This window comes from Tamandua tetradactyla, chromosome 13, assembly GCF_023851605.1.
Source record: "Tamandua tetradactyla isolate mTamTet1 chromosome 13, mTamTet1.pri, whole genome shotgun sequence".
Classification (NCBI taxonomy): Eukaryota; Metazoa; Chordata; class Mammalia; order Pilosa; family Myrmecophagidae; genus Tamandua; species Tamandua tetradactyla.
This window is the reverse complement of record NC_135339.1, coordinates 56,541,851-56,565,250: the sequence shown is the minus strand read 5'-3', so window position 1 is coordinate 56,565,250 and position 23,400 is coordinate 56,541,851. Positions and strand designations below refer to the sequence as shown.

Here is a 23,400-nt window from a genome sequence, read left to right as displayed (position 1 = left end):
ACAGAATATGTATTCCAGATTGAACTTCTAGCTGGAATTAATGATATGTTTCACTGATTACATTTCCTTTTATGACTAAGATCATTGTGTTTTAAATTTCTTCTTAAAAAGCATTGCATCTAGGTTCCATGTGTTTACAGTTAGTTACAACATTGTTTTCTTTTCAGGGTTCGAGTCCTCTACTAAATGAAGTTCCTTCTCGTGTTGAAACTAAATCCCAAACCTTTACACCTGTCAGCAAGCCATCATCTGCTTATCCCTCTACAACAATTGTGAATCCTACTATTGTCCTCTTGCAACATAATCGAGGTAAAGGATTTTACCCCACTCCCCCACCGTCGATCACTGGAATTGATGTAGCTATGAAATCTGTGGCAAGAATTCTGCCATTCCACAGAAATTTTCACAAATCCCATCCTTTCCTGAGGCCATCTGCCCCACTTTGCTTGCCCGCTTGACCCATAAAATAGATCATAACAGGCTGACAGAGGCCCCCAATTCGGGATGATGTCAAGTGTCTGAATAAATAAGCTGGGGTAGTACATGTTGCACATGGTAGGTAGTTTGCCTGTATCTTTTGTTGGTAATAACAACAATAAAAGGGCGCAAGGAAAAAGTCTGTGCCCCTTAACTCCTCAAAATGAGAGTTTCTGATCACCAGCTTTGCTCAGAAAATCTAGACATAGTAATACCCCGTTTGAAGTAATGTCATAATTGATGTAGTTTTTAGATAATGAATTTTCTAGAAAGCATACCTATGTCCATTAAGTGCCAAAATTTAAAAAGGGTACATTATGGGTAGAAATTTTTCTAAAATATAAAAGATGTTTTTCTACCTCTCAATCAGAGATTATTGAGTTTTTCCTTAGTAATCACTGGCCTTCTCTAGGCTGTAGTTCATTGGTGCCCTCTGGGGACATGAACTTCATGAGGCTTTTTGCTTTTACACTGCACAGCAGCAGAGAGCTCTGCTTTGAGTTTTTGTGTTTGTTTCCTATAGTTTCTCTGTTTTCTTCTAGTTAGCTCTTCCCCATCTCTGAAAGGACATTGGGATTAGGGTAGCAGAAGCATTTTGAAGTAATACTTATATGTGTTGACTATTCGGCTTTAAAATTCCAGAGGATCAATCCCAAGTTTTCCTTTTTGAATTCCACAGAGAAATAAACTTTCCCCTCAAAAAGGCCTTTGCATGTGAAATGTAATGTTTTCAAGCTGCTTCCTAGTATAGAAAGGGTTTTTGTAGTCTGAATTTTAAAAAGCAGTGAAGATTTATTTTGTTTAGAGCTCAAAGCACCTACTTCATAGTTTTCTTACTTTCCCCTCCATCTTTCTCCCTGCATTAACTTCAATGAGAATGAGAGCAGAATCTATATTTGTTTTCCAAATTAGAGTGTTCTGTTTCCTGCTTCTAATTTGAAAAGCAGATGAATGAAACATTTTATTTTTCTCTCAAAACCTTCCCACTCAAGTCTTAGTCGCTTAGTAATTTTATTTTTTTCACTGTGTGGACTCCTATATTAATTTTCACCCATGAATCTGTACTCTTTCAAACATTAAAAGGGACCCAACCCCCACACTAAACTATGTAAGAGTTCTTTCTCCCTGCAGCGCCCTGCCCTCATGTGCAGTAGTTTTTGTCTGCCCAGAAGTGTCTGTAATGCAGGACAAAGTGAAATTTTGGTTCACTATGAAGTTCTTTATGACTCATCTTTTTTTAATTCAAACAGAAGCAAGTTAGTTCCCAGAAGAAAAGATGGTTTCTTTTAAAAATGGAATTTATTCCCAAGGCAACTTGGTTTTTGGGAAGTGCCAAGTCTAATGTTAGCTGTTTCTGCCACGTTCCTCTGATAACACCTAGTGAGACATCTTCAGGCACAGAATGTCTGCAGTTTCTTTTTGTTCCTTGAACAAGTGTTTACCCAAACAACCTTTGGTTCTTGCCTTTCTCTTTTGCCCAGTTTTTGCACTTGTGAGGCTTGAGACCTATCCTTCAGAAGAGGATATAAGTAATGTCATTGGAGTGTTTGGAATGAAGCAGGAGCATCCTATAAAAGAGCAAACCACATGTTCACTAAGAAGAAAGGGCAGGAAGAGCCAAAGAGAATAGAAGGCTAGCTGCCCAGCATCATGTCAGTAATCTCAAATGGGGTTTAGGTCAGATGGGGTTTGTGGCTTTGCTTTGGCATTGACCCAAGCCAGCTCTGCTTTCCCTTAGAGTACCTATAAAAACAGTTTCTTAACAGTTGCAAAGTCTCCTGAGGGAATGATAACCCTACTCCACTTCTGGATTTCTAGTTTTGTCATTGTAAAAAAAGATTCCCTTTTTTTCTGCTTAGATCATCCCTGGGCACAGTGTGACAATGATTCAGCTCTGCAAGCCCCGCTCCCCACTACCATAAACCAAACAGAGGGGCTCTAAGCTCTTGCCTGGCACTGACATTTGCATACAACTAGCATGATTCCAGTCATTCCTAAATTTTCACACCACATGATCAATCTAGGAAGGAAGACTCGAATCAGAAAATTCTTAGGACTTGAAGAGTCCCTTAGGCTCAGTCTTTAACATGCATGGAATTCTGGCAGTGGAGAGGGGAGGGATCTTGTTAATGTGTATGTTTGACTTCAGGAGGCTGGGGAGTGACCCAAGATCCTGGATTTTCAACAAGCTTGCAAGACATTTCCAGTGTGGCTGGCCCATGAGCCACACTCAGAGAACAAGGGTTCAGTGGTTCCCAGGCTCCTGGGTTTTATGGACACATGAAACAGTCTTGGAACTACCCTAGGTTGCCAATTTCTAATTTTGCTAAATAACACCACTGCAAAACTGCTAACTACCATCACTTAAGAAAGGCCATTTCACACCTCAGAAGTGGGAACAATGTAGTAATTTTAATTGAATAAATTTGCTTCTGCCATTCTGGAAGGCCTTGCCACTGGCCTGCAGATCAGATTTGGGAACCATAGTTCTAATAGAGCACACTGATTCAATAGCAGAGGAAACTGAGGCTAAGATGTTAAGCAGTTGACTGGTGTCATTTGGCAGTTTGTGGCAGAGGCTTGACTCGTGTCCCAGCTGGGCTTCTGGTCGATCCAGCCACCACTAACTTCATCCACATGCCAAGAAGATGGACAGGGCCTGCTCTCACAACTGTGAACTCTTATGGCTGCTCTCTGTTTACTTCCTGCCCACAGTGATTCTGGTGAAGGGTAGGGACACTACCAAGGGGGATGTTCTATAGTGATGACAGAGCACCCGGAGATGGCAAGCATTTTATTTTTAACTTTGTGGCTACTTTATATTTAGCAGCTGTGGTAGGTAAAGGTCACTTTTGTCCCTATCTCATAGCCCATCCACACAGGACTCTCCAAAGTAGATGGACTCTTCCCCACCATGAGTGCCCAGGAGAGTGGTGACCAGTAGACCTGGGTCCATGCTGATTATGGCTGGGAAGAGCCCCTGGCTTAGGAACTGTAATATCCAAGTTCTAGACCCAGCTCTGATTTTCAGTGTAATCTTGAGTAATCTGTGCCCCTATATCTGACCAATAGTTTTTAGGATTTTCCCTGGACCCTGGGCCAGCCAGATTGGTATAGTGACTGACAACATGAGCTCAAACAAGTTCCTTAACTTTTCTATGCCATTGTTCTCTCATCTGCACAGTGAGGGGGACAGTTCTACCTGTCTGCTAGGGTTATTGTGAAGATAATCTTTTTATAATTAATGTGTGTAGAATCTCTTAAAAGAGTGTCAGGGCACTTAGCAAGCTCTCAGGAAATAGCAGCTGCCGCAGTTATGATTACAATTAAATCTCTTTCAAATGGTACCAAGACTGAAAACATATAAGGTCCTGTTCACTGGAACCCAGGGAAGTAGGGAGGGTAATCAGATTGTCCATAAGACAAGATAGACACAGCCAGAAAATAGTGACAGCCCTCTGAATCCTGGCACAGATCTATAGAGGACGGACCACACCCAGATAGTGTCCCTGTAGTCAGCGGGGCTATAAAGCATTTCAGCATCTAAGCCAGGGGGCAGTAAGAACACAGAGTATGGGATCCTAACAAGTTATGCCAGATCTTACCATGTGCCATCCACATCTCACTTGTACTTTGTTTTCTTTCCTTCTTTTGTCACAGAACAGCAAAAACGCCTCAGTAGTCTCTCAGGTAGGTGAGAGATATTTATTTATATGTTAAACTCCTGATTCTGTTAAAGCTGGTGTCTGGTCACCATCTGATGTTCAATCAACACTGTCTTAAAATTGCTGCTCTGATGCGTCGGGGACCTTGCTTGTTGCTGGACTGCAAGGATGATGAAAACATTACCGTGGTTCTTGCCTCCCAGGAGCTTGCAGGCTGGTGAGAGCAGACCAAACAAGTGAACCAAACTAGTAAGCACATCCTTTGGAATGGTGTAAGTGCCTGCATGGATAAGAACAGGATGTTCTGAATAAAAACAACAGAGGGTCATGCTTTAGATGGAGACCATAGCAGGTCTCTCTGAGGAGGTCACCTTTCTATTCCTTCTTAATGTCTTCTAGAATATGACAAATCTGGAGTTGAGAAACATGGGCAAGTTCTTTCTTTTTTTGGTGGCCAGCCCAAATGCCAGTGGATGACCCCAGGGTGATGGGCCCAGGTAGGAGCCTTCAGACCAGGAGTGCCTGGAAGAACCAAAGCAATGCTTCTTGAATTTGATCAGGCATAAGGATCTTCTGGAACATCCCCAGAAATACAGCATTAATGGAAATGGGCGAGAATTTGCCTTTCAAACCAGCTCCCAGGTGATGCTGTTGTGTGACCACACTTCGTGTAGCAAGTGTTTCATCAAGAGCCAACAGTGCAGGGGGTAACGGCAAATGGAAGCAGATCTAAAGGCTCACTCCCTGCTAGAGTGCGCACAATTGGAACAATGGTGGAGGATGAGGAAGAAACAACCCTGTAGGCTGAAATCTTGAGGGAGCCCAAGAATGGGAATATTTAACCATTTCTTTAGGGCTTCCCGTAGTCATTCTATTTTGAATTCTGCTTTTTCCCCTCAGTAATTACCCCTGGCATAACCTCAGGCAGGTTATTTAGTGTCTCTGGGTTCATTCTCTTTTGCTATAAGATGGGGAAAGGGTAGTGGCTAGCTAATGGGTTGTTATGAAGATCAAATGAGATCCAGTGCCCACTACCTCGTGTTTTATAGATTTAAGTTATAGCAGGTGCCTCCACTGATTCACTCCCACCATCATTTTCTTGAGTGTCTATGATGTGTCAGGCCCTGTGTCAGGCTCTGGGGCAACATCAGGGAACTGTGCTGCCTTCAGGCCCTTATAATGTGTTGTGGTAGTTTGTAATCCTCCTTTGGTTATGAACTCCTTTGGAGAATCTAATGAGAACAGTAGATTCATTCTCCAGAAAAAGTCACACGTGTAAGCATGATTTCTTTGGATTTGCAGATACTCATGAACTCCAGGGTTAAAAACCGCTGATCTGGTGGACAATAGAAGTCCCCATTTTCTGAGCGCCTGCTGCATGACTTCATCCCACAGCTGTCCCTGTGATTCGTGGAGAGCATGGGTGGGGAGGGCATAGGGCTCTCACACCCTCTCAGCTTTATCAAGATTTGGCCACAGGACCAGGACAGACTGTGGTTGAGCTCAAGGTGCCCTTCACTGTCCCCCTCCTTGAGCTGCCACACTTCAGTCCACTTCATTCCCTGGCCTCAGCCCAAATTGCAGAGAGCAGGGTGGTTCTGCAATGCTCCTTTCTGCTTTGGGAGTTTGAAAGGAGCAGTGGCATCTTACAGTGAGATAGAAGGCCTAGAGCTTGGTCCAGGCTCTCCCCTCCCCACCTCCCTTAAGGCTGTTTGTCCCTGTGTAAGTGACTTCTTTACCTCTCTGAGCCATAGTTTCCTCATGTGGGAGATGAGAATGATAATTCTTGCCCCTGCCTTGGACAGGGAGGGATATTATAAGGCTCATAAGTGACAGGGAAAGGAAGCATGTATTACAAACTGTAAAGTGCTATTTCAACATGAGCTGGCAGACCAAAGCCAGGTTCTTCGCTCTAAAACAAGGGTAACACTTTCTTGCTTTTTGGGTGTGGGGACAGAAATAACAATGATGTTTAGGAGAGTGAGGCATGAAGTAGGTAGGTGCTCACTAAGTGTTAGTTTTTGTTAAAAGGTAGCATTACATTCAAAGCTCCAGAAGGAGACAGTATTGGCTGGGTTGACATTCTGTATTCTCGGTGCCATGTGGTATGCCTTGCCCATCACACTTCAGTGAGGGACTTGGAGGGGCCAGCAGTCAACCTCTGTCTTTTTAACAGGTTTTCACCTACCCCCAACTGGCTTGGTGCTTGATTCATCCAGGGATGAGACGTACTTGCTATTTGGTTTCATGAAGTTCAGAGTCTCCATGGGTAGATAGACAAGAGTACAAGATAAAGGGTTAGGACAGAGAGGCTGGCCCAGGGTATAGAGGGGCTCCCTCCCTTCCCTGAGGGAGGAGTAACCATTGCTCTAATCCTCAATCACACTACTTTAGGCCAAAGAGAAGGAAGGCGTTCCTGATTCCCCCAAACACAGGGACCTTGTCTGAGGTTGTGCGCTTTGCTATTTATTTAGTGGTCTTTTCCAGAACTTTCTTCTTTAAAGCAAAATATAAAGCTGGAAGGAAATGCCCCCAGGATGTTAGATTATGGACGAATATTTGCTTGTTGAGAAATAACAGCAAGCTGCCCTTGTAACATGATTGTCAAAGGGTGCCCCCATCACCTGCATGGTATAATTAAATGCTACTTTGGTTTTCATGATTTAAAGTCGCACTTTTTCTTCAAGGGTTGCAGTTCAACCCTCTGTATATTGAAATCCACTGAATCAGGAATCACATGGTCACATGATTCTGAAGTAAAATAATTCAGGATTTAAAAAATATATATAGATGAGGATTCAGGCAGCTTTGGAGCAAATTCAAGAGCTGTCAGCCTGAGTTTTGATGTTAAGTAATTGTTGTTAGAATCACCTGCCCTAAATTATATAAAAAAAAATTACTCTGGAACTGGCAACCCTGAAAATGGCGTGTCTGATCTTTCTCTCCTTAAGGGATGCCATCATAGACGGAGGGGTGAGAGCACCTCTGAGCACACAGGTGAAACAACTTGAAATTGATCTTACCTGCTGCTTTTTGAGCACATGGGAAAGGCCATTCAGGGCGGGTGGAGAATGCGCAGCTGAACCACATTAAGAGCAGGCTGTAGTAACTTGATATCCCCCTATACTTCCAGGGTTCTTGCTGAATCCTTGACTTGGTGTGCAATTTGCTGGGAGCCTGAGAACTCATCCCATAAAGCCCATCTGGGCTTAACATCTTTTAAAGCTTATGATGATGATGCTTGGGACCAGGTGTTCCGAAACCTGCATAAGCTAATTCTCACACACAGAATATTTTAAAAATTGCTCCGTGGGCACAGAATGAGCCCTCATTTCAGAAGTTAGTGTGAACTCCGGGCAGAGTCACCCCATGGAGCAGGCAGTGCTGACTTCCCCGTTTTTATAAAGGGGCATTCTCATTGATTAAGCACCACACTAAGGACTTTTGCAGGCATTAACTTCACTTTTTAATGGAGGCAAGTAAAGCTCAGAGAGGTTAACTTGGGTGCCTAACTCGGGCGTCACACAGTAAGTGTCAGAGCGACATTCAAATCCATATTACCTTTGGCACATTGCTCTTTCCTTACTATGCTGCATTTCTTGTAATCCTTCCCTTAACGCTGTCTGCTAAAGTCTTAGAGAGTAGTGCATCTCAAATATTAATGTGCATAGAAATCATTTGGGGCTCTTGATACTTTGATCTGATCGATCTGGATAGGGCCTGTGAGTCTGCATTCTCTGGTGCTTTTGGTTCAGGGACTACACTTCCACTGGGAAACCTATAGAATAAACATGCTTGAACCTTAAAAACTCATTTCTCCAAGTTCAAAATCATGTCTTTATCTCATACCCTTCCTTTCCCTTTCTGCTTGGCAAGTTACATTAAGATTTAATATCTAAACCATGCCTCTCTATATGAAGGCTGTAAGAGAAAACCACAGCTGAGTAAATTCACGAGTTAAGTAAAATCTTTGGGATTTGGGGATGCCTTGCTTTGCATCCTTGAGGTCAGGGTTTGGCAAACAGTTTAAAAGGACAAGGTAGTAAATATATTAAGCTTTGTAGGCCATACAATTTGTGTCACAGCTACTAAACTCGGCCGTTGTAGTTCAAAAGCAGCCACGAGTGATATTTAAAGGAATTGGTGTGGCTGTGTTCCAATAAAACTTTGTTTGTGGGACTCAGCATCAAGGGATTGAGAGAACCTTCTCAACCAAAAGGGGGAAGAGCGAAATGAGACAAAATAAAGTGTCGGTGGCTAAGAGATTCCAAACAGAGTCGAGAGGTTATCCTGGAGGTTATTCTTACGCATTATATAGATATCACCTTTTTAGTTAAGGTATAATGGAGAGGCTGGAGGGAACTGCCTGAAAACATAGAGCTGTGTTCCAGTAGCCATGTTTCTTGAAGATGATTGTATAATGATATAGGTTTCACAATGTGACTGTGTGATTGTGGAAACATTGTGTCTGATGCTCCTTTTATCTACCTTATCAACAGATGAGTAAAACATATGGATTAAAAATAAATAAATAATAGGGGAAACAAATGCTAAAATAAATTTAGTAGATTGAAATGCTGGTAATCAGTGAGGAGGAGGGGTAGGGGTATGGAATGTATGAATTCTTTTTCTTTTTCCTTTTTATTTTTTTTCTGGATTGATGCAAATGTTCTGAGAGGTGATCATGGTGATGAATATACAACTGTGTGATGATACTGTGAGTTATTGATTATATGCCAAGAATGAAATGATCATATGTTAAGAATGTTGGTGTTTGTATGTTGTTATGTTTAAAAAAAATAAAAACAAAAAACAAAACTTTGTTTGAAGAACAGGTTGCCAGCCCACGGGCAGTAGTTTGCTGACCCCTCTTCTAAGTGAAAACAGTTCCCATTGAGAATTGAAACACACTTTCTCGTAGCTGCCCTATTTGGGAGATTTTTACTTTGGAGGTACCAGAAGCACCTCAGCTAACAATTGCTTTTCATTTCTAGAGCCCGTCTCGGAAAGAAGAGTAGAGGAGCAGGACTCAGCAGGAACCAAGGAAAAACCCACCTCACCTGGCTCGGCTACTGAAATCAAAGCAAAGGATGACAGTAGGCGGGTGGTGAAGAGCGCGCAGGACCTGAGAGATGTTTCCATGGATGAAGTGGGCATCCCGCTCCGGGTACGAGCATGGACCTAGAAGTTCTTCTTAGGCTTCATGTTGACTAAGCCAGTGACAAATGCACACCCTCAAGTGCACATTACCCCATCTGTAGGTTACATGGGTTTCAGGGGCAAGGTCCCTAGTCTCTCAACTGTCCAAGCCCATTGATAGCTGTGGCGTCCTTGGAAGCTGCCCTCCAGCAACCCAAGCCCACCTTGGACCTGAGCTCAGGGTGGAGAAGCTTTTCTCAAAGCATGTTGGATGTTTAATCCTAAAGGTAAAAGGGTTTTGTGGTCAAATGAAAATGGGGGGTAGGCAAGTGGAATAGAGTTAGAGAGGTTTCTCTATAGCAGAACTTCTGAGAGCCTGTGGGCTTGTGAGTATTCAAGGGGAGAATGTGGTGGGCAGTGTCTCTCAGTTACTTCTTTATTATTATTCGGTAGAGCATTGTAGGTAACTGGTATTCCAGGATTATTTAGAGAACATGAGGGTGAGGGGAGAGGCCCACAGTCCCTGTTTACAGATTCAGGAAGAAGCACCCCTTCTCTAGGCTGAGGAGGAACACAGAATGGATCCAGTGTGCTGAGGCCCCCAGAACAGAGTGGGTTTCCCAACAGACACTCCGCACCCCCACCCCACAGCTCTCCCCGGGTGTACAAGGCTGCTGGATCCTCCTGCAAACCCTAGGGGGTTCTTGGGAAGCCTGATTTTTGAAACTGGATTAGGGTAAATTTCAATCTTCTCCTCTTGCCCACCAGCCACTGGCTGTAATATATTCTTCTGTGATTCCTGTTTAGGCAAATGGACCATTTTTGGTATCCCTTTGGAGGAGGCGTGTCACCTGATAGAAACAGCACTGGACTGAGCCTCAGAAGAGCTGTTCTTTGGTCCTGGATAATAATATAGAGATAGAATTATCATTAATAGTAAATGGTAGCTGTCGTTTGTTGAGGGATTTTTTTTAAACATCACCCTAGAACGAGGATATTAATAATTTCCATCTTATACACCAGGAAGCAGAGACTCAGAGGGATATGTTACTTGCCTAAGATCCACAGCTTGTAGGAACGGGATGGTCTGGCCAACCCCCAAACCCGTGTGGCTAACATTGTCCTGGGTGACCTTCCTGTGCACCGTCTCACCGGCTCTGTGACCTTGGGCAGCTCACTTCAGTTTTCCCTATTTCATTTCCTCATCTGTAAAGTAGGGGTGAAAATATCTTGTCTAATCGCTTAGCTATCTCCTTCCTTGTTTTATTTTTGTCTTAAAATAAAAAAAAGCTGTGGTTAGAGTGAAAACTCTGTAGCATTGGATGCTATAATGGGTTATATCTTAATGTATGCATTCTAAATCTGGCCCTATGCAAGGTGACATAGATGCCACCTGAATAACCTGAAAGTGGTGGGGACATGGTTTAACAAGCAAATTTGCTCTCATGTTCTAGGAGCATTTACTTCAGTTTAGTGTTATCTATATGGAGACAGATTCTCTGTAAAATTGAAATTTAAAAATTATATAAAAATGGACACATTTCATGTGGGTCCTTGCCTACTTTTTTCTAAATCTGCATCCTTTTGGCCAGACATCACTTTGCAGATTCAGTTCTGAATCTCTTGGTCTGTCTGTTCTTTCTCAAAAGTTTTGCATGTTTTAAAAGATAAAGTTATATAGTTTCATGGCTGAATTTTGATTTGGATGTTGTCACTTTCCTGCTTGATTTTGCAATTATGGAAGTTCTCAAATTTGCCAGGATTTTCATTTTATCTTACTATTTGCCTTTGTTTTTATCCAGAACACCGAGAGATCAAAAGACTGGTACAAGACTATGTTTAAACAGATCCACAAACTAAACCGAGGTACTGATTTTTTTTTTTTTTTTTTTACATGGGTAGGCACCGGGAATCGAACCCGGGTCCTCGGGCTTAGCAGGCAAGCATTCTTACCTGCTGAGCCACCATGGCCCGCCCCGAGGTACTGATTTTTATTTGTAGAAGTTGTGCTATGCTTTGTGGCCCTATGCTGTGGTGAAGGCTTAGACTCACTTTACTAGGTGTCAGAAGACGGGGTCCTGGCTGGCCTCATTAGGCACTGGCCTGCCCGAGCCCACCCGTGTACCATTCAAGCAAAGGAGGGAGGAAGTACTTGTACACCTGCCTCAGATTTGGAACTTGAGGGCAGCTCTCAAGTTCTCCCTCTCAAATGTTGTGGAATGCCAGCAAGGTCAAACCCAACCATCTGTGCTCCAGCATCTACCTGCCTGGGGATGCAAGCAGCTCCACCTCCCACCTGCTTCCTGCCTTAGGTGCGCCACTGTGTGTCAGCCCACGACTGCCTTGTGAACAGGGTGAGTTGAGGAAGTGCTGAGCTGATTGTTAAAATCTCTGTATTCTTACCTGGGTCAGACTTCCAAGTACCTATGTTACTGGGTTCCAGTGAGAGCAAATCATGCCTTGTAGAGTAGACTGCGTGGTGCACCTGTAAGGCAGCGTTAATATGAAAAATAATCTTCCCCAGTTGGGAGCCAGCACTTGACATGTAGCCCTGAGAGTCAGTTAAGAGCTGACACACTGGAGCCCACTCAAGCTGGAAGAGAAGTGCTTCCCAATCAGGGGTCTACTGGCTGTCAGCAGGTGACCCAGCATGGTGGAAGAACCTCAGGCCAGTGCTTGGGCAGTTCCTGGCCCCATCAGCTTGCGTCACCTCCCATACTGCCAATCAGCTGATGGGCAGGGATGGGGGATGATACTGCTCCTTGCAGGCTGAGCATCCTGTCCTTCCGATGGCCAAATCCAGTCTGGCTGCCTGGCACAGGTGACACGTGAAGGCAAAGGAAAAGCATTCTGGTCAGTGTTCCACCCACACCACAATGTCTAATTTTTCACATTAGTTGTGGATGCCAATTAACACTTAATTAGCTTCGACAGTGTTCAGAATGAATCTGGGTGTGCCCTTTAGTGTTTCTAAATAAGATGCTTGGTGCTTAGCATTTCCGAGTCAAGAGGAAATCCCTTGTGGTTGGGTAAATGAGCTCAGTCACTGTGACCATGCTAAATGCTGGGTATCTGATCAGATGGTGTCCGTTCCACTGGTCACTTCCTAAAGCCACTGTCCATGTATTGGAGCAGGCTGTCTCTCTCTCTCCTTCAAGCCCAGTTTTGGCAGCTCAGATGCTTAGACAAAGGTACATATGTGCAAAGTATGAAATTCTGCCCCACAGGCAGTAGTGGTCTTCTTATATGTTATAATTATTAACTCAACCTAAATTACAGCTTTAAAACAAAACTACCTGCCGTGATGGTAGGCCAAGGTATTTGAAAAGTTAAGAATCCATTTGTTTGCCTTGATTCTAATGTCCACAACACAAGCTTTGATTTAAAAAAAATAATAATTTTGTGGTAGTGTTTTCATTACATACTATTTACTAGCATACTTACTGTTTCTGGCCTTATATAAAAAGTGAAAACTTGAAACTTTGTACTAAATGCTGTTACTCGTTAGAGCCTGTATACGTGTGTATATTTCTTTGTCCAAGAAGAGAAATTATATTGTCTCTTTACATGTGTCGCAGTCATTCAGGCAAAAAGACTGGATTTTTAAAAGCAGTTTGATGTTCTTTTCATATCAGTAGTGAAGCATACTATGTTCCAGAATTCAAGGAACCTAAATTGTGTGTGGATTCCTAGTCATTCATTCTCTCCATTTATATCTTCCTCTATTCTCTCTCCCAAACCTGCTCCTCTGCCTAGACACTCCTGAAGAAAACCCTTATTTCCCTACGTACAAATTCCCTGAACTTCCTGAAATCCAGCAAATTTCTGAAGGTACCATAAACTTAGACAGTATGTCTGTTGTCCTAGACTTAAATTAATTCTTATAGTTCCATTATAGGAATAAGATTTGGCTTTTAGTTTTTATTTTTGTAGTTGTTTTTGGTTGGTGAAAATTTTATTTTGCTCATTTGCATGACGTGCTATAGTAAAATAACTAAGTCCTTTCTAATTCATTAATCTCTTTTTAAGTGTGATGCCCATGTGCTTTAATAACACTAAAATAGATAATCTTTTAAAAGAGTTGATTGAGGATTTGGCAATCCCTCCACTTCACCGTGGATAGTTTGAAAATCCACTGCTTTTCTCTGCTACAGAGGACAATCCTTACACTCCTACCTACCAGTTTCCTGCATCTACTCCTAGTCCTAAATCTGAAGGTAATTAAAGGAAAATTGTGTGCTTCTCTTTGTACCAGTGCTATTCCCTTCTTTTTTACCTTGGGGTTTTTCCTGGTTACTAAAGGCTGTGTATCAAGCATTTGCTTCCCTCCAACCTTCTGTTTTGTGGTGTTGTCTTGCCCCTTGCCTACTGTGTAACCGGGGTCTCTGCAGGTGATATTTAAATCCTGTTCCCTTAGGATTTACATGCTTAGTAGTAGTTAAATGTAACTTAACTTAATGCTTTGAACATCTGGGACTCTGGGTAAAACTACCCCTAACTAGCTCCCCAGGGCTTGGTATTTGGGAAGGTTGCATCGTGCTGGTGGTTAGACAGTGACACAGGAAAGAGGAGTCATTATGGCTGGTAGGCAAAAGGAGGTAGACTTGCCAGTTTACAACAGAAGAATCGCCAGGGTCCTATAATGCAACTAACTCACTGCTGGGCCCTCAAGGTATAGCTCCTTGGTAGGGGATTCCCAAAAGAGGTAGCTGGGTATAATATTCATTTATGGTGGGAGATGCTATATCTTGAAAATAAGGGTTTTGGCAAGCTGGAAAACATTTTTTAAAGATCTGCTTAGGAATTTGAAGATAGTCACCCTTGTATCTAAGAGATATTCTTTTCTGGGGTAAAAAGTCTAAGTTTAAAAGAAGTATACTAAAATGGTGCCAAAGTGCAACATCCTGAGAATTATCCTAGTCCCAGGTATTGTCTGATCTTTGGGTGAGTGGTCTAGAAGAAGGGGAGTGGGTGGGATATGTAGGAGGAAATTGCATTGAATGCTATTCTAGGATGAGGTGTTGCCAGGTACTGTCCTTGGCACTGAGGATATTGCCGTGAACAAGACACGGCTCCTGACCACAAGGAGAAATTTGTTAAGACCACCTTGGTGAATTATATCCAGTGCACTGCAGCTGCCAGAGTATGTGTCCAGAGGGTCACAGAAGGCACTGCAGGCACATAGTAGGTCCTCAGTAAATAACTGAATGATGTCAGCAAGTGAAGGGTTAGGACCATGGAAACAGGAATGAAGCTCAGAGCTATCAGCTCATAGAGTCTCTGCTCTAATCCTCTAATCTCATTATTGGTAAAGTCATCCATTCATTCTTCAGCTCTTACTGATCACTTAACCTGTATGGGATCACATGCTGGGATATATTACAGTTTTAGTTTAAATGCCACATTTCAGTTCTGGTCTCCTAAAACTGAGCAAGATTTAGTTCAATCTAAGGGATAGATGAGTCCTGTATGTGGTAGATAAGTGGTTTCCATCTGTTTCATGCTGGGGCCTGTTTTGAAAGAAATGAAAAAGTTTACCAAACATATATAGACTTAAACAAAAAGCCACATATTAATCAATGACATCTTCAGTGCCACCAGAGCTTCTGTTTGATGTGACATACCTTGCTCTTTCTATTTTGGGGTGTTGATTCTATTCAAAAGCACTGCCAGAGAAGTAACCTGAGTTTTCCAAGAGCAATTTGGATTAGATGCAGTTTTTTATTTGACCTTTGTTTTGGGGCTTGAGAGCCCAACCCACTATTTAGGGTTCCCTTCTAGGGGAAGTGGCAAGCACAGTTACCTCTGATAACCATGATGCTGGAAAGTATAGTACTTCCGTAGATGTGGGCGGCGGAAGGCCCTCTTGGAGAGGTCCCTGTGGAGAGGAACAGTGACTCCCATTGGGCTGGTAGACTGCCTTAGACCCAACACAGGCAGTGCTGGTTGCTTTCACGATCAACTTGACTGTTGGTCTGAAGTCAGGGTTTCACAGCCTCATTCCCAGAGCTTCCATGCCATCAGCCACCATACCTAGCAACCCTGACTCATGTTAATGTCTGCTTTTGTAGAACACATCAAGTCAAACACAAGGGCATTGGGGCTATTTTGCCTAGAGACATAAACCGGGAAGGGTGATATAACACTTCACATGTAATTTAGAAGCAGATCCTACTATCATTTTATTTTCTAAGACCAAAGAGAAAGAAATAGCATTAAAAGGTGAAGAAAAGTTAGGTTGGCTGTAAAACAATCATTAATAACAAAGATGATTAGACTTTAACACAGGTTTCCAATAAGTACTCTAGGGTAGATTCCATCCCTCACCCTCCCTCTGCCATGTTGACAGAGCCAGACACAGATCACTGATTTATTTAATTAGATGAAGGCTTTTCATGGGAAACATTTGAGCTAGATCATTTTTTAAATGTTTCTTTCTTCTTTTTTAAGTTTAGAGAGAGTCTCTGGATCTCTCTCTCCAAGATTTGTGGTTTTGATGTTGTCTGAATTCCCAGAGTCCCTCATCTCAGCTCTGTCCTTGGTGTTACTCCAGCCCTGCCCTCTGCAGGTTGCCCTGTGCTCTGTGTACATCCTTCTTTACAAAGGAAAAATTTATAACTTTCAAAGAAAGCTGTTAAAAGACAAATTCACAACTAATTGAGACTACTCTAATTTTAATGAGCAATAAAATATAGTCATTGGTGAGAAATGTGGCCATCATTTCAGAGTCCATCCTCTGGGAAGGAAGAGGTTGTTGTTTTAACTCATAATTGGGAACTAGAATTATTTGTAATAAGCATATGAAAGCCTAGCCTAAGAGCTGTTGCCTCTAAATTTTGGTTGTTCATATAGTATATATATGAGACATTTCTAAATAACTCAAACCTGATTCTCCCAAATAGTAAATGATTGTATTAAAGTTTGTTTGTGCTGGCTTAGTAACCTTTTATCCCCAGGAACAGTGGAGAAGTAAACTAGCTAGAGTTTTAGATGATAATAAAATTATCATGTCTGAGTCAATGAGGTTTAAAGTTTACCTTTAAAAATGTTGTAGATTCCAACAAGGAACAGCCAGTTCTAATCATTTTATGATCCTTGAGATCACTCTTTATGGGGCAAGAGAGATCTTACATATAATTACACTTCATTTTATGAGAAAGTTGGAAGGAGTTGGGGCTAAGAAATTTGGGAGTAGAATAAACTCAGGAGACTTATTATAATTTCATTACATGTCCCAGTTCTCAGAACTCCTTTGGTAATAACTTTCAAATAAAACTAGGCAAATGAGTTTTTCTTTGCCTTTTAATCTTCACTTGGCCCTCTCCTGCCTGTCATTCCATCCCTTTTACCCAAAATTACTTGTCTGTGAATTACATTCCATTCTTTCTGTTACAGGTAAGTGTCCTTTCTTTGTACCGGAGAAACTGTTTGCTCAAAATGGTTGTGGGGTGGGGAGCTGGGTGTTGATAGACGCCGTCACCAACTCCATCTGCACCCACCCCTACACCCCAAACCACGGAGGGGTTGCAAGGGTGAGTCTTCAGAAATCCTATCCTTGCTTTCCTCCTAGAGCTGGTACGAGAGGGAGATAAGCTATGGAGAAACAGCTTCAGAAACTCAGTCTCTGCCCCTTCCCCTCCGTCCTGCTTTGAGGATTAGCAGTGTGGTGGTTGGCATATCAGCAGCTCACACTAATAATCTTATTAATAATAACATAACCACTACAATGACAATGTGCCTGCCACTTATGGAACCCTTATTGTATATAAGACCCCAAGCTGAGTGCATCACAGTTATCTCATTTTCATCCTTCAGGGCAATGCTGTGAAGTTAGTCCTCGTTTTATCATGGAAAAATCTGAAGTTTAGACAGGTTAGGTAACATGGGCAACTAAGTGGCAGGCCAATATTCAAACCCAGGCCTGTGTGGCTCCCAAATGTGGGCTTTTACTTCTCTTTTCAGGCCTTCCCCTCTTCTGCTACACTGTGTGTTTTTTATTTTTCAGCCCTTGTACAAGGGCTCTTTTACACTTCAGTCCAGGCCTCGATCTCCCTGGTGTTTGTGAGTCCATCTTTTGAGCCATTGTCTCCCAGGAGGGTATCTGGGACGATGAAGTTAGGATGGCTCCCCCAGGTGATTTTGATGCACAGCCGGGATTGCACTGGAATGTAGGGATGCCACCCTTCCCCACCCCCAAGAAAGAGGAAGATACCCAGGTACAATTTTGGAAATTTGAACATGGCATTAGATCCTGCAGCAAGACCAAGCAACATGGTGAGTTACTTTGTGCTCCAATCTTATGTCAGGGTGAAGGGCTACTGGCCAGAGGTGAAGTCCCAGTGACTTTGTTTTTTCTCGCTCTTTCCAATACCTCACCCACCATTTAGGCCACTGGTAGCCACTGCCACCTCCTGGTGAAGTGACTGTAGGCACTTTTAGGCATCCCCAGGAGTAGGGAGGCATGTTATATGCTCCCTGTGCTTTTTCCTCATTCCTAGGAAAGGATGTGGTAAGGCAAGGCTTTAAGTGGCTGATTTTCCCAGGCACATCTGTATTTGAGTTAAAATAGTACTCTGCTGGTCTTAGGATTTCTAAGAATAACCGTATTTTGCTTGAGTGTCAAGCAAATAGTTCTATTGTGAAGAAGCCTGGCCAGAGCTGTGCCTCCTGACCCAAACTCCAGCTAGCTGCCCGGAGCAGTCACCTTTCTCCTAACTAAAACAACCCCAGAGGGGCTCAGCCCAGCAGGCAGAAAAGTCTTTGACAGTTGAGAAACAGTATCAGTTTTCTCTTTCCACTTTGAGGCCCAGGAATACAAGAGGAGATGAGGAAGGTGAGTCTTCTTTCGTTTCTCTGGACCTCCCAAACTTTTAATCCTCTAACTCTTCTCTGGTTCAACCTCATTCTTATCTACTCTTACAGAATTCTGTTTTTTTTTTTTTTCTGAATTTGTCTACAACAGCTACTCTATACCCTATATTGATCTTTTTTTTTTTAATCCTTTAGAATGTGATTGCCTTTCATCAAAGCATACATGGCTTTTGTCAGTCTTTTCCAAAGCTCTCTGGACTTCCTGACTTTGCCCCGTAACCTCTTTTGCTTATTCTAACTCCTCCATTCTACCCAGATTTTATATCTAACTCTAAATACTTTTTCTTTGAATATTTCTTTTGTGTGGTGTGTGTGTGTGTGTGTTTGTGTCTGTATATGTGTTTCTATCTTTCCCCTTTATCATTTTTCTTCCTGAGTGTGTGTGTGGGGAAAATGGGAGAAGAAACTAATTTGAGCAAAGGGAAAAATTGTGTTAAAAATGATCTGTTAATGTTACAAAAATAGTAACACTTTACGTGGAAAGGTCAAAGAAATGCTTAAAGTTAAAATTTAATCAATAGTATAGGCAAGTGATTATGTAAATAATGCTTTTTGCCCATTATCCTATTTTTTGTCAATTACATATTTTTTATAGCACAAGAATTCTCAACCAGTACTTTATCCAGTTGTCTCTAAGTTTGTTATAAATTCTCAGCAACAACAAAAAAGTATTTTAGAAGCTCGGTTAAAGTCATACGGTTGAAAAGGAAACTGTGTGCCTCCTGGCAGTATTTAGGAGAGTAGCTGTCCCCACATTGTGCTGCTAAGGAGAGTGCCAAAGCAGTTGAGAACCAGTGGTGTGTAAACATCAGGGCCGAGAAGTGAGTTGTCCCCCCTGTGTGAGCCCTATTTAGTGTTAAAATTGCCTTTAACTCCTTGCTCAGGAGGTTCCAAGGGCTGCTGCCTAGATATGATGTCCGCTGCTTGCTGCTTTGGGGGCACAACCAGCATGTGGCTCCACCACGAGCAAGAATCATGAGATCCCAGCTCAGCTGAGGCCAATACGGGATTGTGTGAGGAACCCTTAGGGGAGTAGGGCAGGCAGAGTTTCAGGCTCTGGTTTATAAAAAACCTGGGAAACATTTCATTTAATGTGTCTTAACTGTGGTTAAGCACACATGCACACACATTCCATTTGGCTACTTCTTGTGTGTAGGCGTGCATATGATTGAGCCTTGCCTTCCAGTTTCCCTATTCATTGGCATTTCTGTTTCTATGTCCATTTTCCCCAGTTGTGAAACTACTGGGAGAAGGTAGCAAGATGCAGCCAGTGGAAAATGTGGCAAGAGTGGTTCAGTTTTACCCAATGTCTCTGGAGACCAGCAGGATGGTAAACTAAAAGTATGATGGTGGGGGGTGTATAACTCGGGTGACTTGTTTAAGCGTCACCAGGGAGGGGTGATGCAGAAAACTAGGGCAAAGCCTTCCGGGACTGGAGGTTGGCCTGGCCGGTGCTGCAGCGCATGACTTGAGTTTCAGGACAACACCCTGCCCTGCCTCTTCTTTAATAAAAGTTGTAATTGAATGGTCACACCCTTTTACCTTTCCCAGGACTAGGCAGATGAGGCTGCGTGAAAAATAGAATAAAGCACCCATCTGTCCCTGCCACAGGGCTAAATGGTGAAGTCAGAAAGACCTTGAGTCTAAGGGCAGATTTCTTAACCTCCCTGGACCTTAGCTTCCTTGTTTATCATATGAATTGCTAATATTATGTACCTTGTGAAGTTATAATAAGGGTTAAGTGAGATGGTATTAGTAGATCGCCAACAGCGATTAAGCACTTAGTAAGGGTAGCAACTATTATTTTAATTCATAAGCTAAGATATAAATTTATTGTATTAGATTTGTAAGATAAACATCAAAAAATAAAAGAATAAATTATACATCTCCTAGAACTTGTCCCAATTTTGCTCAGATGAATTCTTACAACTTTACATTTTGCCTTCTTAAAAGTCATCGAACTGAGGGTACACAGGTGGTTCGGTGGTAGAATGCTCAGCTTCCACATGGACGAACTGAGTTTGATTCCCAGACCATACACCCAATAAAAAAAAGTAAAAGTTGTTGCACTGAAATTCAAGTGTCAGGCTGACATCCTGTGGACACTGTGTGAGAAATGAAAATTATCTTCATGCAGAGATGCCCTGTGTTAGGCTTGGATGAGTGAGGTTTCTTTCTCCATCAGCACCAAATAAGAAAATAGTTTTAAGAGCATTCAGTCATTCACACCTCCTTTGCTGTTTTCATCCACCGTTTTTCCCACTTCAGTTTTTCCCATTTTATAGAAACAATTACTCATTTTTCTTCTAATAAGCTTTCTAGAATTCTACATTAGAAAGCTAGGGAGAAACATTTTTTAAAGAGCTCAGACTTTAGTTTTTAATTTTTGATTACTTAAATGCTGCCCCCTCCCTGCTCCCATGAAAATTTTGCTTCTTCAGGAACCAGGTAATAGCTATGAAATAACCCTCACCTCATTATCTACTGATAGGCTATAATTTTTCCATGGTTCAGAGCAGTATAGAGTCTGGAGCTAAAATGCTGAGCTGGATTTTAATCTGTACATACATTGGTTTTTATCTAAGCTGGCTTTTCATTTGGTGGAAGCACAATTTCCTATCAGATCCCTATAATTAAAGCTGATTTTTAGTTCTCTTTGACATCATGGCATTTTAGCAGTGCAAAAAATCAGATCTCTTTTTTAAAAAACTGGTAGTATAAAATTATTCAGAATGATCTTTCAAAATACATATTTCTGAACCCTATTTTATGTAACTCCTCCCTCTGCCTATTTTCTGCAGTTAGCATGAGTAAGCTTCCACATTCAATTTATAACAGGGAAAAACTTGCTCGGTTGTTAGAAGAATGTTAAGCCCTGCTCAACCTTGACTTTGACCAATTGTAACCTTAAAGCAAAAAGGATGGAATGAAAGGAAGGAAGGAACCCTGGTACCTGATGATTTCCCTTAATTGGGCTGGGGGAGAACTGGGAAAGAAAAAATGGTGAGAGGAAGGGGATAAAGAAGGGGTGATAGGCTGACTTTGAACAATACTTTACTCGAAAGGTAGCAGTGTTAGCTTTATTTACATTTCATAAAATGTTCTGGCTTTTTCTGCTATGAAACTTAAAATGATATGCATAGTTACAAGGCTTGGTTTGCATTTATCAATAACATATTACATTGGATTCTTTGACCTCCCTTTGCAGGTTTGCCGTGAGTTTTGTTAAAGTTGTTAAGGATTTTAAGGGAAGGAGTTGGGTCTTCATTCCATATTCATGAATTCTGAATTCCGGATTAGCAAGATAGTAAGAAAGTGGAAAGGCTGACTGTCTTACACTAAATTTTTGTTGGAATAATGCTTTAGGGGGCGTCATTGTGAATTTAAAGACTACATTTCTGTATTTTCTCCAACAATTTGAAAATATATAAAATCCAGTCACTACCATGAGGGATTCTGAGCTAGCCTCATTTCTATGAGTTTTAAGGCCCCAGTGTTCAGCCATTCAAGGCTGTCATGCCCTCGGAGGGCCACACAAACTCATGTGAGTTGGATTTGTTCAAGAGTCACAGTTTAGACCCTTTCTGAGAGGACTTTTGCTGAGCCACTCAACTGTAGAACCACATGAACCCACAGATGTGGTATGTTCCAAGGAAAGAAACCCACTGGAGGAACCAAGTCAAGGTGGAATCAAAACAAATTATGATGAAGAGGGTAGGAGCGATTGAGTGGTTTTCTCAATTGTGTTTTCTTAGCTGCAGAACTTTTTTGTTAACTGATAATGCTAACATACAAACCAGATCAAAGCTAAGATGGGGAGTTGGAAGCCATGTCCATCCCATCCATTAGCAGCCCAAGACTCCTGAGAAGAGGCCTTACATGTAGAACTTAGCACACTAGACTGGATACTCTCCAGCTTGAATATCCATGGATCCATCGCAACTCTGCCAGCCAGGCCAAGGACCCTGCATTTCAACTTATTTTGTGGGGAATCCCTTGAGGGTGATCTTTGCCTGTTTGACTCCATGAACATCTTGGTGTAAGGTACAGTCATCCCCAGGCATCGTGAATGGACTCTCAGGACTGCAAGCCCAGCTTAGTTGGGTGAAACTGACAAACATGACCCCTCTGGAATGTTTGCCGTGGCATAGCTTCCAGCTCTTGTTTCCTCCTCTCTCCTCTCTCTATCGGGTTCCCTGACGTGGCAGGATACCAGTGCAGGACCTTGGAAGTGGGGACCATATAACTCGCTTCTCTTACCTTGGCAGTATTTCTCCTGATTATGTTTTGTTTTGTTCGGTAGATGATGATTCAGATCTGTACTCTCCTCGATACTCCTTTTCTGAAGACAGTAAGTGACAGTTTCCTGATCATGAGGGAGTGAGGGAGGGTGGTGGATAAGGGAAGACATCTTTCTATTTCTAGTTTTCCTGGGGAACCATCAATTTTAAGAGCTTTTTGTACACACTTTCATTCTCCAGCTAAGTCTCCCATTTCTGTGCCTCGCTCAAAAAGTGAGATGAGCTACATCGAAGGTGAGAAGGTAGTTAAGAGGTCGGCCACGCTACCCCTCCCAGCCCGCTCTTCCTCGCTAAAGTCAAGCCCAGAGAGGTAAGTGCTCTCTCTTTGTTCATCATTCCCAGCCAGGACCTCATCAAATGTTTATGGAGACCGAGGAGCCTCCTTCCTTCGAAAATGGAAACAGAGCATTCTCTTTCCCCTTTTGCATAGACAAACACAGTCAGCTCTGATTTTTGGCTCTCCTACACAACCTACCAGTTACGTGCGGAATTTCTCTGCTGGGTCAGACACATCACAGCCAGGAGGAAGGCAGACCTGATTTCAAATTCCTATTCTCTCATCTGTTAGCAATGACTTATTCTGAGTCTCAGTATTTTCATCTGTAAAATGGAGATAAAAAGTATACCCCACTTTCATAGGGATGTTGTGGGGATAAATTGAAATAGTGCATATAACATTCTCAGCACTGCATGACTCACAGTATAGGCTTAATGTTAACACTAATGATCACTTTTTACCTATCAGAAGGGGAATCTTAGCTGTAAGATTTGTCACATTTTCATTCACTGTGTGCATACTAACGGGGTCCATATAGGGAATCTCATCTTAAAATGAAGCCACATGCAGCCCTGAAATTAGCATAGTTACATACAGTAATGGTTAAAGTAACTGGAAAAAAGAGATCAGGCCTCAATTAAAGATAAAAATGAAGCCAGTGTGGCTGGGA

General features: G+C 42.3%; 1 protein-coding gene across 50 annotated transcripts in view; it reads left to right on the top strand.

The window, feature by feature from the left end:
* The window catches only part of SORBS1 (sorbin and SH3 domain containing 1), a 229,872-nt gene that overhangs the window by 136,754 nt on the left and 69,718 nt on the right, over positions 1-23,400 (top strand). For 31 of the 50 annotated variants that reach the window (XM_077125511.1, XM_077125507.1, XM_077125528.1 and 28 more), the window contains 7 exons: positions 168-309; positions 4,138-4,167; positions 9,137-9,309; positions 11,084-11,147; positions 13,038-13,112; positions 22,456-22,503; positions 22,634-22,763. In XM_077125511.1, coding sequence (XP_076981626.1) covers positions 168-309; positions 4,138-4,167; positions 9,137-9,309; positions 11,084-11,147; positions 13,038-13,112; positions 22,456-22,503; positions 22,634-22,763 — 662 coding nt within the window. The remainder of the gene's footprint in view (positions 1-167; positions 310-4,137; positions 4,168-9,136; positions 9,310-11,083; positions 11,148-13,037; positions 13,113-22,455; positions 22,504-22,633; positions 22,764-23,400) is intronic. The other 19 variants (XM_077125531.1, XM_077125541.1, XM_077125552.1 and 16 more) reach the window with 1 other exon arrangement.